Source organism: Felis catus, chromosome C2, assembly GCF_018350175.1.
Source record: "Felis catus isolate Fca126 chromosome C2, F.catus_Fca126_mat1.0, whole genome shotgun sequence".
Lineage (NCBI taxonomy): Eukaryota > Metazoa > Chordata > Mammalia > Carnivora > Felidae > Felis > Felis catus.
This window is the reverse complement of record NC_058376.1, coordinates 112,815,833-112,830,347: the sequence shown is the minus strand read 5'-3', so window position 1 is coordinate 112,830,347 and position 14,515 is coordinate 112,815,833. Positions and strand designations below refer to the sequence as shown.

Below are 14,515 nucleotides of genomic sequence, written 5' to 3'. Positions count from 1 at the left end.
ATGTTTTAGTTGCCCCTAGAAAGCTCCTGGTTTTCCTTTAATGATGAGCTGATCATTACTTGAAACGCTCATTATGTTCTTTCTTGACCGTTTTGTCTTCTGAAAAGGAGGAAATTAGAATAGCTTATTGTAGCCTGTCTGACACTGTGGGAAAGTGTAAAAGCTGAGACCAGTATTTGTTGGAGGGGAAAAGAGCTGGTCTCAGGAGGCTTACCATGTTTGGGTTAATGCTTCATTTACTTGCAGTTTAGGCATTTTTGGTTGCAGGAAATTTTAGTTACAGAGTTAAATCGAGTAAGAAGGATAAAAAGCGTTGAGTGTTATATGTCTATATGATGTAAATTTTAATGCACAAAGCCAGTATTTTTAAAAGGCTGTAGAAATATTCAGATATGCATTAGCTAAAATTGTTCATGATGAATGCCACTAAGTATAATCAGATATAAGCATGTAGTGTTTACACTGATTTTTAAAATAAAGATACACATTTTAATTACTATACCCCAAGATGTTACATTTTTGAATTTGGGTTTTATTACAGAAGTGGCAAAAATTCACATTTTTGTCACAGGATTTTTTTTTTTTTAACTAGTTTACCTCCTTACTTTAAGTGTTAAATTCCATTTCCTTTCTCTTCTCTATTCTTTTTTTCTCTTTTATAGCCGTTCCCTGCGTTCTCAACTCCCATTCCTATCACTTGGTGTCTTTCCCGCCCCTCCTCCCCCCATCTTCTGTGCTTTTCTCTACACATGCTTTATACTAGAGTGGGTGGGGTTGCTAGGAATCAGAAACCCAGGTAATGTTAATGTCTGAAATAGCGTACCCATTTTCTGGCTGAAGCTGGATTCTCTTGGTTGCCTGGTTATACCCAGCATGTGTTTGCCCTTCTGCTATGTTTGCTGTTTCACATGGAACACAGTCAGTCTGCACTGCAGAGGAAGGGGCCACTCTACTGTTCTTATAAATCCTTGGAGAAAGCTGAGCTAGAGTAACAGCTGTTGTTTTTTCCTCCTTGGAACTCTTGCAAACTGACTTGCCCTTTATGGCAAGATGAGTGTTGCTCCCTCACTGCCCATTACAAATTTGGCTCTACCCCACCTCCTTCTCAGTGTTAATCACTGACCTCATACATACAGGTTCATCATGTTTGGTCTTTCCAGATCGTTTGATGTTGTTGACTATTACTTCCTCCTTGAATCTCTCTTGTTCCTTGATTTCCAGTATACCAGATCCCTTGTTGCTCCTTTTAATTCACCCTCCACCTTACACCCTCTAAACTCCCCATTCTGGCATGTCTTCTGTCTGTTTTGTACATAACACTTGTGTAGCATGGCCCCCGGGGTGCTCAACTCATTCTTTCCATCACTGTCTCAAAAAGATATCCCCTGGCCTTCTAATCTAGCCATGTTTTCAGAGCTGTGGATCCATATCTTGCCCCCACTGGCTAAATTTATTGACCCTGATCTCTGACACGTTAAATTCATCATATCCAGAGTCTGCTTCTTATATTTCCTTTAGAATCCAACACCTCACTCAACCTAACTATCTTCAGAGCAATGAATCTCCATTGGAAGGGGGTAGGGTGGGGATTATGGGTCCCATTGAAAATACATACTGCTATTAATGAGTACATTTTACATATATTCCCCCTACTCTCAGATGGTCTTGGACTCAAAACCTCTCTCTGAAAATGTCTCTAAGGTCCATGTCGGTTTTTCCCCCCTCGGTTCTTGCCTGCATAGATAGAAGACTTTTTTTAATTGATCTGTCCTCAGTTAAAGGACAGATTGCTCTTCCTTCAGTCTGTAATCATCCTACCAGTACTGGTAAATTGATTTTCCTAAAGCACCAGCAAAGAGCATGTAGTTCTTCTCTTCGGAAACCTTCCGTGTCTTGTAAAGAAGTCCACATAGTACAGCACGACACCAGAGCACTCTTCTGTAGGATCCTGTGCTCCATCCCTAGGCTCATCTTCTACGTTCACCTGCTGCGGCCTCTGGCCCCCGTGGCCCCTTGTGCTCCGACCATAGCACTGTCCCCACCCCTAGCTGAGCCTTCCTCCAAACTGCTTGGGGTGTAGAGATGTTCCTTTTTGAATGCTATTTTCTCCTTCAAGATCCTGGTCACGGTGTCATCTCATCCAAGCCCTTCCTCAGTTTCACCATTTGGAATTAGCTACCTTTTCCTCTCCATTTTTACGGTGAATTTATCATGTCTCTCATATGGCTTCCACGTTCGGCTTCATTGTGGGTTGTGTGCCTGACTGTTGTGTGCTTCCAGAAAGGTAAAGGACCCTGCACTGAAGTATACAATGAAGGAATGACTGACCCAGTGAATCAGTGAACCCACTCTTTGGGATTTTACTTCTCTCAAAAATTCTCAAGTGCCACAGGTGCTAGTGGGACTGAACCACTCAAACCCCTAAAGTTGCGGAAGCGTTTGTGTTGAGACCTCCCCCGTCCTCTTCAGGAGCCACCTCGTTACCATCCTCACCGCTAGGGTGTGATATTTAGTTTGTCCTGATGGTGTAGCAGAGCCATGGAGGCCTTGTGCCTGAGCCGCCTGCCTGGATCTTGGCCACAGTTCTGCCTCTGCTTGCTGGCAGGTCATGCGCACCATGGGCAAGGTGTCTTCTTGCTTTGTGTCTCAAAATTTTTTTATCTCATTCTCAACAGAAAACCCTATGGTATCTACCTCATAGGGTTGAAGTGGGAAAGTGATAATCCTTACAAAGCACATAGCATAGCACCTGGCACATAGCAAGCATTCAGTAGTGACTGCAGACTGTCTGTGTAAGGTCCTGGGAAGTTCTTGATCACTTCTAGGTCAGGGCTAATTACCTGGCAGCATCTGGGCTAGTTATGGCCCACACATGAATGTATTGTTTTTGCGGGGTCAAGGAGTGTGGAGGTGGCTGTGGAAGTTTTGAAAAGAGCAGGAAATGTAGGAGACTGGGTTTATTATTTCTCTTGAGAACATTAGACTATCTGAGATGGTAAATATAGTGGGTAAGAATATAGGCTCAGAAGCAAGAGTGAATTACAGTCCTAGTCCTGTTCCGTATAAGCTGTGTGACCCCCATGCGAGTTGCCTAACTTCTCTGTTTCTCAACTTCTCTATTTTTAAAACGAAGATAACTATCGCACTTTATAGACTTGCTGGGATTGTTAAATGGACAGTCTAATGATAGCTCTTGCTTCGTACATAATAAATAGTACTGTGTGCTGCTTTTGTTGCCACTGATGTCCATACTTCTGCTCTTGCTACACTGGGCCGGCAACACTGGGCTTCCAGTCCCTCCTGTGACAACAGTTGCCACTGAGTAGTAGAGGCCCCCATAAGTTGGGCACGACTTTTCAGGTAGCCACATCCTCCCCCATTACCTGTAGCCTTATATCTGCTCTCTTAATGACAATTTTGTCGATGTTTTGTTGACAGATGCCACTCCTGTGCGTTCGTGTCCAAGAGGGCTGTGCTGTGAATCAGTGTTTAAGGCAACATGAACCTCAAGGAACATTTAGCACCATAGTTATTAATGTGTGCTCCAGACCAATAGTATCAGTATCCACCGGAAACTTATTCTCAGGCTTCACCCCAGACCTACTGAATCAGAAACTCTGGGGGTGCGCCTAGCAATCTGTGTGTTAAGAATCCCTCTGGCTGGTTCTGATACCCGCTGCAGTTTAAGAACTACAGATGTAACACATGAGTCGTATGTCCATATTACTGACGTCCAGTAAAAGTAGTTACATTTAACTTTTTACAGAAGCCCTTGTTTGCGATGTGAGCTCACATATTATGTTAAAGCTCGCTACTTACTTTTTTTTCTTTTTGCTCTTTTTTTCTGTCATTAATGGCTGTGGTAGAGCATCTCATTCTGTAAGTATTCTAGAATTTGGTATTTGTGATTGCTAGTTTGGGAATTTCTTTTCAAATAGTTGCTTTGTATTTTGTGAGTGTTTTTTTTTTTTTTTTAATGTTTATTTATTTTTGAGAGAGAAAGAGAGAGAACAAGGCAGGGAGAGGCAGAGAGAGAGAGGAGACACAGAGTCCGAAGCAGGCTTCAGGCTACAACCTGTCAGCACAGAGCCTGACCTGGGGCTTGAACCCATGAATGGTGAGATCATGACCCGAGTTGAAGTTGGATGCTTAACCAACTGAGCCACCCAGGTGCCCCTGTGAGTGTGATTTAAAGGTGACTCTAATATGCCTGTCTTCCAAGTTCTTTGTAGATTATTTCATTCTTCACATCAGGTACCCAGCTTTTGACTATAATGTTATTATAGTAAAATTAAATATTTGTATTTAGGGAAGTCATAATTTTGAAATTTTATCCTGAAAGACCTTTCTAAAAATTGTATGTAGTATCAAGATGCAGTTACATTATTAGAGTCTACATGTGATCGTGTAATGTACTCAGTAAAGGTAATGTAGATTTGGTAACATCTGAAAGTTATTATGATTTAATTATTTTATTTGAGAGAATGAAAATCAGACATTAAGAGTATTTTCTAAAGGGGTTTTGGAGATTGTAATATGCTACTGTTAAAAATTTTACTTAACCAAAGCCAACAGCCCATAGCTAAAGCATTTTGTCTGTAACTTTAAAACTGAAATGTTGATAGACATTAGCCCCAAAGCTATACACGTACTGTTTAGTAATCCTGCTTCCTTCATGTTCATTTACTAGTGAACCCCAAAACATCCCACTTCCTGTGTACAGGCTCCTGTGTACATGCTATAGGAAGGCAACTAAGAAAAGCTTGAGTATTCAGTCAATTTATATCATATTTGGAAAAATAAAAATACTGAGAAGTATCTTCCTCTTCGCTTTTCGAGTATGTGAAAATAAAACCAGTTTGGGTTATTTTATCAAATATTTATTGATTGCTCAATAAGACACAATCCCAGCTGTCAAATGTATACATAGATTATTAAAAGAGTAGGTACATGTGTGGGCAAGTCATTACAAAGCAGTGTGGTAAGTACAGTAATTGAGGTGTGACAACATACGGATGAGGAGGTGATCGGGTTTGAGATGGTGGTGGGAGATGAGATTGCATGGACCAACTGATGGCATCTTAGGTTTCAAAGACAGGTAAGAGTTTTCCTGGTGAATCAGAGGAAAATTTACGTGTGCTGTGGCACAGGGGCAAAATGGAGCAAGGTATATTCTGAGAGTTACAAATGTATATAAGAGTGTAAGGTTTCAGGAATCAATAAGGCCAGAAAGGTGGATAAGTTCCAGGGCCTTGAGGGCTTTTTGGAGCTTGAGAAGAGGTCTGGGTTTAACCTTAGGATGATCCTGTTGGAGCCAAGGGTGCATTTACAGAGCATGACTACCCCTTTGTGCATTTTCTCTAGAAGATACAAATCCGCATCCGTAATTCTAGATAACCACATTTTAGTTTTTTCAACCACAAAAGATTTCAGGAGGAAATGTGGGGGTGAATAATTACTAATAGGTTATCGTCCTTTGAAAAACTTCCCAATATGGATGCTTTTCAGTGTGGGTCAGCAGTTCTATCTATAAATGTACAAAGAATGGCACAATGATGACATATTCTATTTAAAACATTTGTTTTTTCAAAATTTTAAAAAATGTTTATTTTTGAGAGCAAGACCACGAGCGAGGTAGGAGCAGAAAGAGAGACACAATCTGAAGCAGGCTCCAGGCTCTGCACTGTCAGCACAGAGCCCAGTGCGGGGCTCGAACCCATGAACCATGAGATCATGACTTGAGCCAAAGCTGGACTCTTAACCACCTGAGCTGCCCAGGCGCCCCTCTATTGAAAACATTTGTAATTCACAGTCTGCAGGGAGTAATTTGGGAGATACCAAGAAAACCTGACATGTTTTCTGTCTTCAAAACATGTCTTTCTTAAAGAATCCTGACCCTCTTTGGGGGATTCAGTCATGAATATAGGCAACTAGCAAAGGGAAATCTGCAATGAAAGCCCTAATGCATAACCAAACAGTGGGGGAAGTAGTTGCTTTGAACCAGAGGCGTGAAGCAGGAGAATAGAGGTTGTGGCCCAGAAAGGTTTTGCTGTGTTGGTGGCATATTCAGCCACCATTAGAGTGTTGGCTGGGCGGAGGGAGAATTCCAAAGAATATCAATCAGTACAGTATTCTTGCCCTTAAATTATACACACGTAAGATGAATGCATCGTACAATAGTACAATATTTTATGTGGCTTAATGGTCTAATGCTACATATGGAATACTGAAACAATGTCAGTACTCTTAATACTGGAAGAGGCTCTTGACAATTAATAAGGAGGAACTCCTTCATCCAGGCTTTCTCAGGGTTTTTTGACCTACTTCAATTCCCCTGATGTTTCGTACCCAATGGCTTCAGCTTTCATCAAAGGAATTTCAAGTTTTTTGGTTTGTTTTTAAACCAGGAAGTATCAACACTTGTGGGATACAGAAGCAGTAGTGTTGTTTGAATTATGTGTGTCAGAGAATGTGAGAAGTGAGAAGGTGTTCTGGAAGGAGGTGTTTAGTAATACAAGTTTATCCCTATCTTCTCCAAAATCTCAGTGAGTGTTTGCAAAAAGGTGACCTCTAGTGGCCACTTGCTTTCTGTTGCATTTCTCTCACAGATACTTCACTCTGCTTATGAATTGATCTATGTGCAATTAAAATTTATAGAATCCTTTCTGTACACCAGGATAATAAAAAGCATTTGCTCCATCCTTTTTTCCTTGCTTAAACTTTATTTCCAAATTGACTTTTGAAATTTTACCTATTAAATATTAGGTAACCAGAATAAAGTTATCAGCCTAGGGTTATATTGTCTGTCTGGATAGTACGATTTTCTTGGGTTGATGACGTGATCTTCCTCCCTCTCATACATGGTAGCCTTTCTGTGAATTTTTTACATAAGAATATGTATATTATGGGATCCATGCAAATGTTAGTTGCTGCCAAAAAGAGGGTTGTTTCTTTAGCTATAAACAATTGATTTTGCAGCCTGCAGTCAGTCTTATTGTTAGTTTGACTGTGAGTGTAGGGAACTCTGGCAAAATGAAATGGAGCAAAACACACAAAGAATACAGCCACAACAACAAACACTTTACCTTCCAGCTTTGTGTTGTGTTTGCTGTCCTTACTTCTGGCCTTTCTGTAAGAGTTGTATACTTTTTTTGCAATCACCACATAAAACAGAAGCATTAGGACAAAAACAGTCCAGAAAATGAACTGGGATATGTAGTTCACCACTTGATGCCATTTCAATCCCAGCGGATCCTTTAAGGAGGCACACTTTCTCACAGATGATGGTGTTGCTTCCTTATTGCTCAAGATTATATTCGGCAGAGAGATGAGGAACAAAAAGAGCCAGACGAAGGTCGAGATCATTTTCGCAAAAGCAGGTTTTTGTACAAAATATTTTCCAAAGGGCCTGATGATCTTCAGGAATCTATCAAAGGCTATGAAGCCTAGCAGTGTGATGCCCACGTACATGGCCTCGTAAAAGATGACCGCAGAGAAACGACACACAAAGGCCCTGAGTTGCCAGGGTCCGAGGTGTGAGTCAGAGAGGATTTTAAATGGAAGCGTGAACGTCATTATCAAGTCGGCCACCAAAGTATTTTTGAGGTAGACAATGAAGGTGGAGGAGCTGGGGATGTGAATGAACACCCACAGGGCCAAGGTGTTCAGCAGGATGCCTGTGAAGAAAACGATGGTGTAGATGACTGGGAACACCAGCTGTGCTATCCGTGTGTCCCTGGGGCACCGCTCAGACCCATTGAAGCCCTTTATCACTGTGGTGTTCATGGTTTCCAGGGTCAGCTGTTATAAAGAAACACACACACAAAATCAAATAAGAAGTCATGATTTCCAAGTGCTACTTTTAAAAACAGGCTTTAGGTATATAGCCTATTAACACCTTATATTTATTCAGCCCATTCAGTAGATGAGTTGAAAAGGCACATGTTTCTGGCTACAAATTTTTTCAAACGTGTACTACATTTTTGGTACTTGTCAGTACCATTACTTCTACACCCTTTTGAAATCCAAATAACAGGTTCTACCTCCTTCACAAGTGCTGCTTTGAACATGGCAATGAAGCAAGACCCATTTAAGAAGTAAAAATCCATGTCAGCTTGCTGTACATTATATCATTCCTTATGCTCTTAATCTATGGTTTCTAGAATGTTTACCGTAAAGTGTTTTTCCCCCTTGAATATATTCTTTCATAAGCAAGCCCGCCCATAAGAAAAGTTGAAATTCACCTGTGTTTGGAAGGACACTGCGCTCAGTGTCTTCTGATTGAGGCAGCCATCAGTACAGTCCGTGAAGAGCATGTGAAGCAAGTGTTGTTCTGCTTTCTTATGCTGGGTTTCCTTCCTCATTTTCACGTGTGTAATATAATCAATTAGAACCTCTTCATATTCAAACCTTTGCAAATTATCTAATGGGAAAGCTCTTTTATTTCAAACTTAGGTGATGTTAACCTACTGTGACTTAACTGAATTAGCTTAGAGGCTGTTCTCTTCATATTCTCTCATCTAATAACGTTCTGGCAGTTTATCTTTGCCGTCTACATGGTCAGCGAAATTTTCGAGTACCTCTTGTATATTATAGTAGGTGGCAGAACAATAAATTAGCCCCAGGTTACAACCACACAGAAGAGCAAGAGCTGACTTTAAAATTAGAATCATCATCTGCTCACTTACAGACTGCTTTTCCCAGAAATTTGTGTACAGTTGGCCGGCCTGTTTAATTTTACATGTACCTTAGTTTTTGGTCTTTCTATCTCAGAGAGACAGAGTGATATATTTTCTAAGAGTTCAGGGCTATTAGACCCAGATTTTTTTTTTTTTTTTTTTTTTTTTGGAGGGGGTGGTTAGAATCACAGATCCAGCAAATACTGAGTACTAGGTAATAGACAAATGATTTCATAGCTCTCTCAGTTTCCTCATCTGTGTAATGGGTTTAATGATAGTATATTACCTCATATGTTATTGAGAAGACAAAACGAATATATAGAATTATGCTGGGTATATAGGAAGCACTAAAAAATGTTCACCCCATACTGCATTGGTGAGTGAAGTGCAGATTTAAATGGAGGTATACTATTTCGCTCATTGGAAATCATCTTTCGAAATCTCTCTGTTTAACGTATGCGAAGTGTGGAAGACTCAGGAATTTTATCAACCTTGGGCAAGGTCTATACAATTTATCCTTTAAATGTCTTCAAGTTTGAAAGGGTGTAATTGGCGCTTTGTTTAGAGACCGTTGTTGTCCATGAACAGAAGTGTGTCCCTGCCAGATAGGTAAAGGGAAAGAGGAAATTAGTGGACCTTATGAGGGGAATGTTGAGTTCTCCATGGTGAGTTTCACTTCATAGTTTCTCCTGCACATTTCACCACAGAGTTGGACCAGACTGTGGGGTTAGATTGAATAACAATTTGGGGATGACTTGGTTTGGGATTCTAAGAATAAAAATTTCATGTCCCACTGGACATTGGAAAATATGAGGCAGTAGGATGCTGGATAATTTTGTTGGAACTGCCCAATCATGGCACAATTTACAACATGTAAGTTTGACTCAAATAAATTGTTTCTTGAAGATATTCTGGATTTCATTTATGCGATAGCACATAATTTAAATATACACCTTTATGCTTTTTACTTCAGTAGAGGAAAAATAACCAACTGGTTTTACTTTTTATGTAGAGGGATGTGACCTACATAATGAAGTATACATCTCCTGAAATCTCCAAAATCATTATCTAGATGGAGGTTTGGAATAGTTTCAGTTTAAACAGGGAAATGCTGTACAAAATAATTGCATAATTAGAAAACTGGAAATCACATTTTGGTCAACTTTCAAAATGTCGAAGTGTGGGAAACTCTGAGAAGGGGAACTGACTTAACGCTGCCCATTTCTAGAGTTCTGGAAGTGTATTCTTTTAAATGTGGCAAGTTTCAAAATGTTTGACCATACTAAATATCCCAACAGATCACACATTCCTATATGCCCATGTGTTTAATATGAAGTCGTTGACTTTTCCTTGATTTACCCTAGTGCTGGTGCCCAGGGGGCAGGGGTGTGTGTCTTTGGTCCTTGATGGCCTGACTGAGAGGAGCACTCTCACAGGAACCAGAGTGCCTGGTTTCAATTTCTTATAGCTCTACTTTTCTTGTGACTTTGGGCATGATATTTTATGTTCTCTATGAAACCGTTGTCTCCTCTTTACAATGAAAATAAATAATAGTATTTGCTTTGTTGGAATGTTAAGGAAATGAAATGAGTGAAGTTCCACCAAGTGTATAGAATAACGTATGTTAGGTTGTAGGTGTTCTTGTGTTTCTTATTAAATGAAGCTAAAAGTAGAATACCTTTGGTGATAGATCAGAAAAGACAGGTGGGAAGAATCGAAGATGAAATGAAAGGTTCCATAAATCAGAAGCTTGCCAAAATGGGAATAAATTGAATTTAAAATCTTATCAGACTTGCTGAGGACATAGTCAAAACCAATAAAATAAGTATAGCTAGTGATTATACTGCTCAAAGTGATAATGTGATCTTATTTAATTCTTAGAAAAATCCTCAGAGATCGATCCCATTTTGCAGATAAGAAAATTGAGGCACAGCAGTTAAGCAGTGAAGCAGTTTGGTGAAAATCAACTCAAGCCCACTTCAAACCCACATAGTCTGGTTCAGAGGCCATACTCAGAACCTGCCTCATGCTCCCAACTGTCAGCAATCATGGATAGGGTGAACTAGAATTGTTTACTAGATTGTAGAGTTTTTCAGCTGGGTATTACTGATTGATGAGTGAGGAATAACAATCAACTTTAAAGTTTAATGGATTTGTGAAACTTTTTTCCTTACTGTGAGGTATCTGGCTGAAAACATAAATTGGTTCCAAGTAGTATGATCAGCAAAAGAATTAAAGAAGATATAATTAGAAGCCTGCCAAATGGCACTAAACTATTTTTTCCATCTGTAGTCTCTTTTGGGATTCTCTTTTGGATCAGAATTAATAGTCTAAAGGTTTCTGTTGATGTGGCTAAGCAGTACCATATAAAATCTGAAAAGATGAGGAAGCATTTATTTTCATTTGGAATGAAAGTCAAAGTGGGAACTCTTACAAGAGCCTGTACTTTCCATCAGACATAGCATGGTATGTTTTCAGATGATAGAAAATTGTTTAAAAAATTCCCCACTGGATGAACTGAAAGCGGAAATAATAAGTTAAAATAAGTTGTGCAGTTTAACATTAAATGTAAAAGTGTGTATAAATAGAGCCAGTATAGAACACCTCTACAGATAACTGGAAACAGGCGATAAGTTCATAGTATTACCTGAAACATGTTCATATCAGTTTCATATTTTTATTATAATATGAAACAATACAAGTTTGAGGAATTCAAATATAGTCATGTGCATAGTCGAAAGTGAGAATTATCCCCCTTGCATGAACATACCATCGTGTGTGGAAGCATATATTTATATTTATTGATATATCAGATCTTTGTTTCCTTTCATGATAGTACATGAAGATTTGCCTATTTTTTTTTTTTTAATGTTTATTTTGAGAGAGAGTGCGTGCCTCTGCTTGCATGAGCTGGGGAGGGGCAGAGAGAGAAAGAGAGAGAAAAGGACAGCTAAAATCTCAAGCAGACTCCGTGCTGTCAGCAGGGGGCCTGAAGGTGGGGCTAGATCCTAAGACCCTGGGATCACGAACTGAGCTAAAATCAAGAGTGAGATGCTTAACTGACTGAGCCACTCAGGTGCCCCAATTTACCTATTTTTTTTTTTAAAGTTTATTTATTTTGGGAGAGAAGGAGAGAGGCAGAGAGAGGGAGTCCCAAGCAAACTCCCTGTTGTCTGTGGGAGCCTGAAGTGGGGCAGGAACTCACGAACCATGAGATGACGACCTGAGCAGAAATCAAGAGTTGGATGCTTAACCAACTGAGCTACCCAGGCACCCCTAACTAATAAAAAATAAATAAAAAATTATACTATGTAAAGTTACCATAGTTTAGTTAAGGAATTTACTGATTGGATTTTTTTTTTTTCCTCAAAAAGTGTCTCTATTAGGCACAGTACCGTAGGACACACATATATCTGTATATTTTCGTTCAATTCCAACATATTAGTAGTAACTTTCCTAGAGGTGGGATTGCTGGACCAAAGCTCTGCATCAAAATGTTGAATGATATTTTCAAATAGCTTTCCAGGAAAATTATACCAATTTACAGTCTCCTTAAGTGGGATTCTTCCAATACTGTTAGAAAAATCTTTTAAATCAAATCTAAACTTAAAGATGAAAAAAAATCCATGTAATTTAAATGTAAGTTTATTTGCTTATTAGTGAGGGTACAGATTTTTTCATATTTTTAGTGTCTATTTGTATTTCTCCTGGAAGTTAATTTTCTATATTCTTTTCCCGTTTAAAAAGTCAAACTGTTTCTATTTATTGACTCGTAAGTGTATTTCTACATATTTAATTCCAACTGGCATCAGTGTATTCTCATTTTGGGCATTACCAATCAATAGTGATCACATAGATCAGGCACTGGAATCTGTAATTGTTTTCTGAAATAACTAGATGCATGGATAGAGGGTTCTTTTTCTGTGTATTTTCTCCCTGTTTTCAGAGCTCTAGTCCAGGGATTGTCAATTTTCATTTCTTCCTTTCTTATAGAATTTTTTTTTCAATGTTCACCTGTGAGAAAGAGTATGCGAGTGTCCTTGTAAATGGGGGAGGAATAGAGAGAGAGGAGGACAAAGGAACCGTTCCAAGGGGGCTCTGGGCTCTGCACTGATAGTAGAGAGCAATCAATCTTTTCTAAAGAGCCACGTAGTAAATATTTAGGTTTTACAGCCATGCAGTCTTCATCACAATTATTCAACCCTGTCGTTGCAGCAGGAAAGCAACCTTGGGTAAAACCTGAGGGGGTTTGACTGTGTTCTAATAAACCTTACTAGGGACACTGAAACTTGAATTTCATAGAACTTTAATACAATATGAAATTTTATTCTTCTTATTTTCTTCCTGTTGATATTTGAAAATGTGAAAACCGTTCTTAGGTCTCAGGTGGTGGGTTTGGCTTGCAGACTAAAGTTTGCCACACCTGCTTTAGACTGTTTCTGTAAAACCCACTGCCAGAAACTGCCACTAACCGGCAGCCTTAGGACTTGTTAGCTACTAAGGCTATGGGCAAGACTACATTTTGTTGGTCTCATCTTCTGAACTTTACAACTTCTAGACCCGAGAGTCCAGAAACTTGGCTTTCCTTTTTTTTTCTTAATATAAAATCTGGGATTTATTATGTATATTAAAATTCCTAGTGACATGTAAAAATAGTGACATGTCCTGGGTATCATGAGTGTTCTGTAAACACATATCTCTCAGTCTGTCTTGAATGGATTCAGTTTGACGTCCAATGCAGGAATGTATGCTAAGGTTTTTGAATAAGGAATTCCCAACAAAATGTGACTTAAGATTTTAATGTAAATTTTTCATATTATATATAAAAACAAATGATTCCAAACACTTGACAGTTCTTTTATAAAAATTCTATAATACTATTTGTGTTCCTGCTTTCTTTCTCTTGTCGAAAATGTCATTTCAGTAAATTAAATTAATCCAAAGGGAAAGTTTATTTGGGAAAGTTTTTGTCCACTCTGCCTTCTCCCAGCAGCTCATGGGGTCGTGGTACCTCGGTGTCAGTTTTAACCCACCCTCTACCCCCTGACTTGGACGGTGGGTCTGCCTTCCATTTTTCCCAAATACAAAATGAGAAGATCAGATTAACTGATCTCCAGGTTCTTTCCAGCTCAGCTCTCGGGCTGTTCTTACAGAACGTGCACCCTTATGCATGTGATATTAGAGTGAATTGCGTTAGCCTGTGTGGCAGGAATGTGGGCTAGTAGTATGTGGAATAGGCATCTTCTCTTGGTGCATCTCCAGTGTCATCCAGTGCTTGTGGACATCAGTGCCATGCGAGTAAAAGCAGCCACTTGAGAGTAGATATCATTTAGGAAGTTAAGTGACTTCGATACTGGAATGTAGCTCAGCAGAACTTGGAGGATGTAGATAAAATTGATGAATACTGAAGTTCAGTGACCTTCCTTACACTGAACTTCACTTTTATTTCCTCTCTCATCATATTTTGATATTGCCTTATGTTTGAGAATCATCCCTGAGGTTCATAAACAATTGACGTAAATAATATCGGCTTCCAAGTGTGTTATATATTTTGTTTACGTTAAAAATAACGACTGTGAAGGTGGTGCCTGGGTGGCTCAGTTGGTTGAGAGTCCATCTTCAGCTCAGGTCTTGATCTCACACGGTTCATGGGTTCGAGCCCCACGTCTGGCTGTATGCTGACAGCTCAGAACCTGGAGCCTGCTTCGGATTATGTGTCTTCCTCTCTTTCTGCCCTTCCCCCACTTGCATTTTGTGTGTGTGTGTGTGTGTGTGTGTGTGTGTGTGTGTGTGTGTCTGTCTCTCAAAAATAAGAAAACATTTAAAAAATTAAGGAC

At 39.4% G+C, this 14,515-nt stretch overlaps 2 protein-coding genes across 2 annotated transcripts in view; one reads left to right on the top strand and one right to left on the bottom strand.

Moving 5' to 3' along the window:
* MED12L (mediator complex subunit 12L) overlaps positions 1-14,515 on the top strand; it is a 335,495-nt gene that overhangs the window by 227,344 nt on the left and 93,636 nt on the right.
* Positions 4,865-8,407, bottom strand: P2RY13 (purinergic receptor P2Y13). Its single transcript, XM_006936330.3, has 2 exons — positions 8,244-8,407; positions 4,865-7,800 (listed from the first exon to the last, which is right to left on the bottom strand). Exons 1-2 carry the CDS (start codon positions 8,361-8,363, stop codon positions 6,784-6,786), a joined length of 1,137 nt encoding a protein of 378 aa, XP_006936392.3. The 5' UTR covers positions 8,364-8,407; the 3' UTR covers positions 4,865-6,783.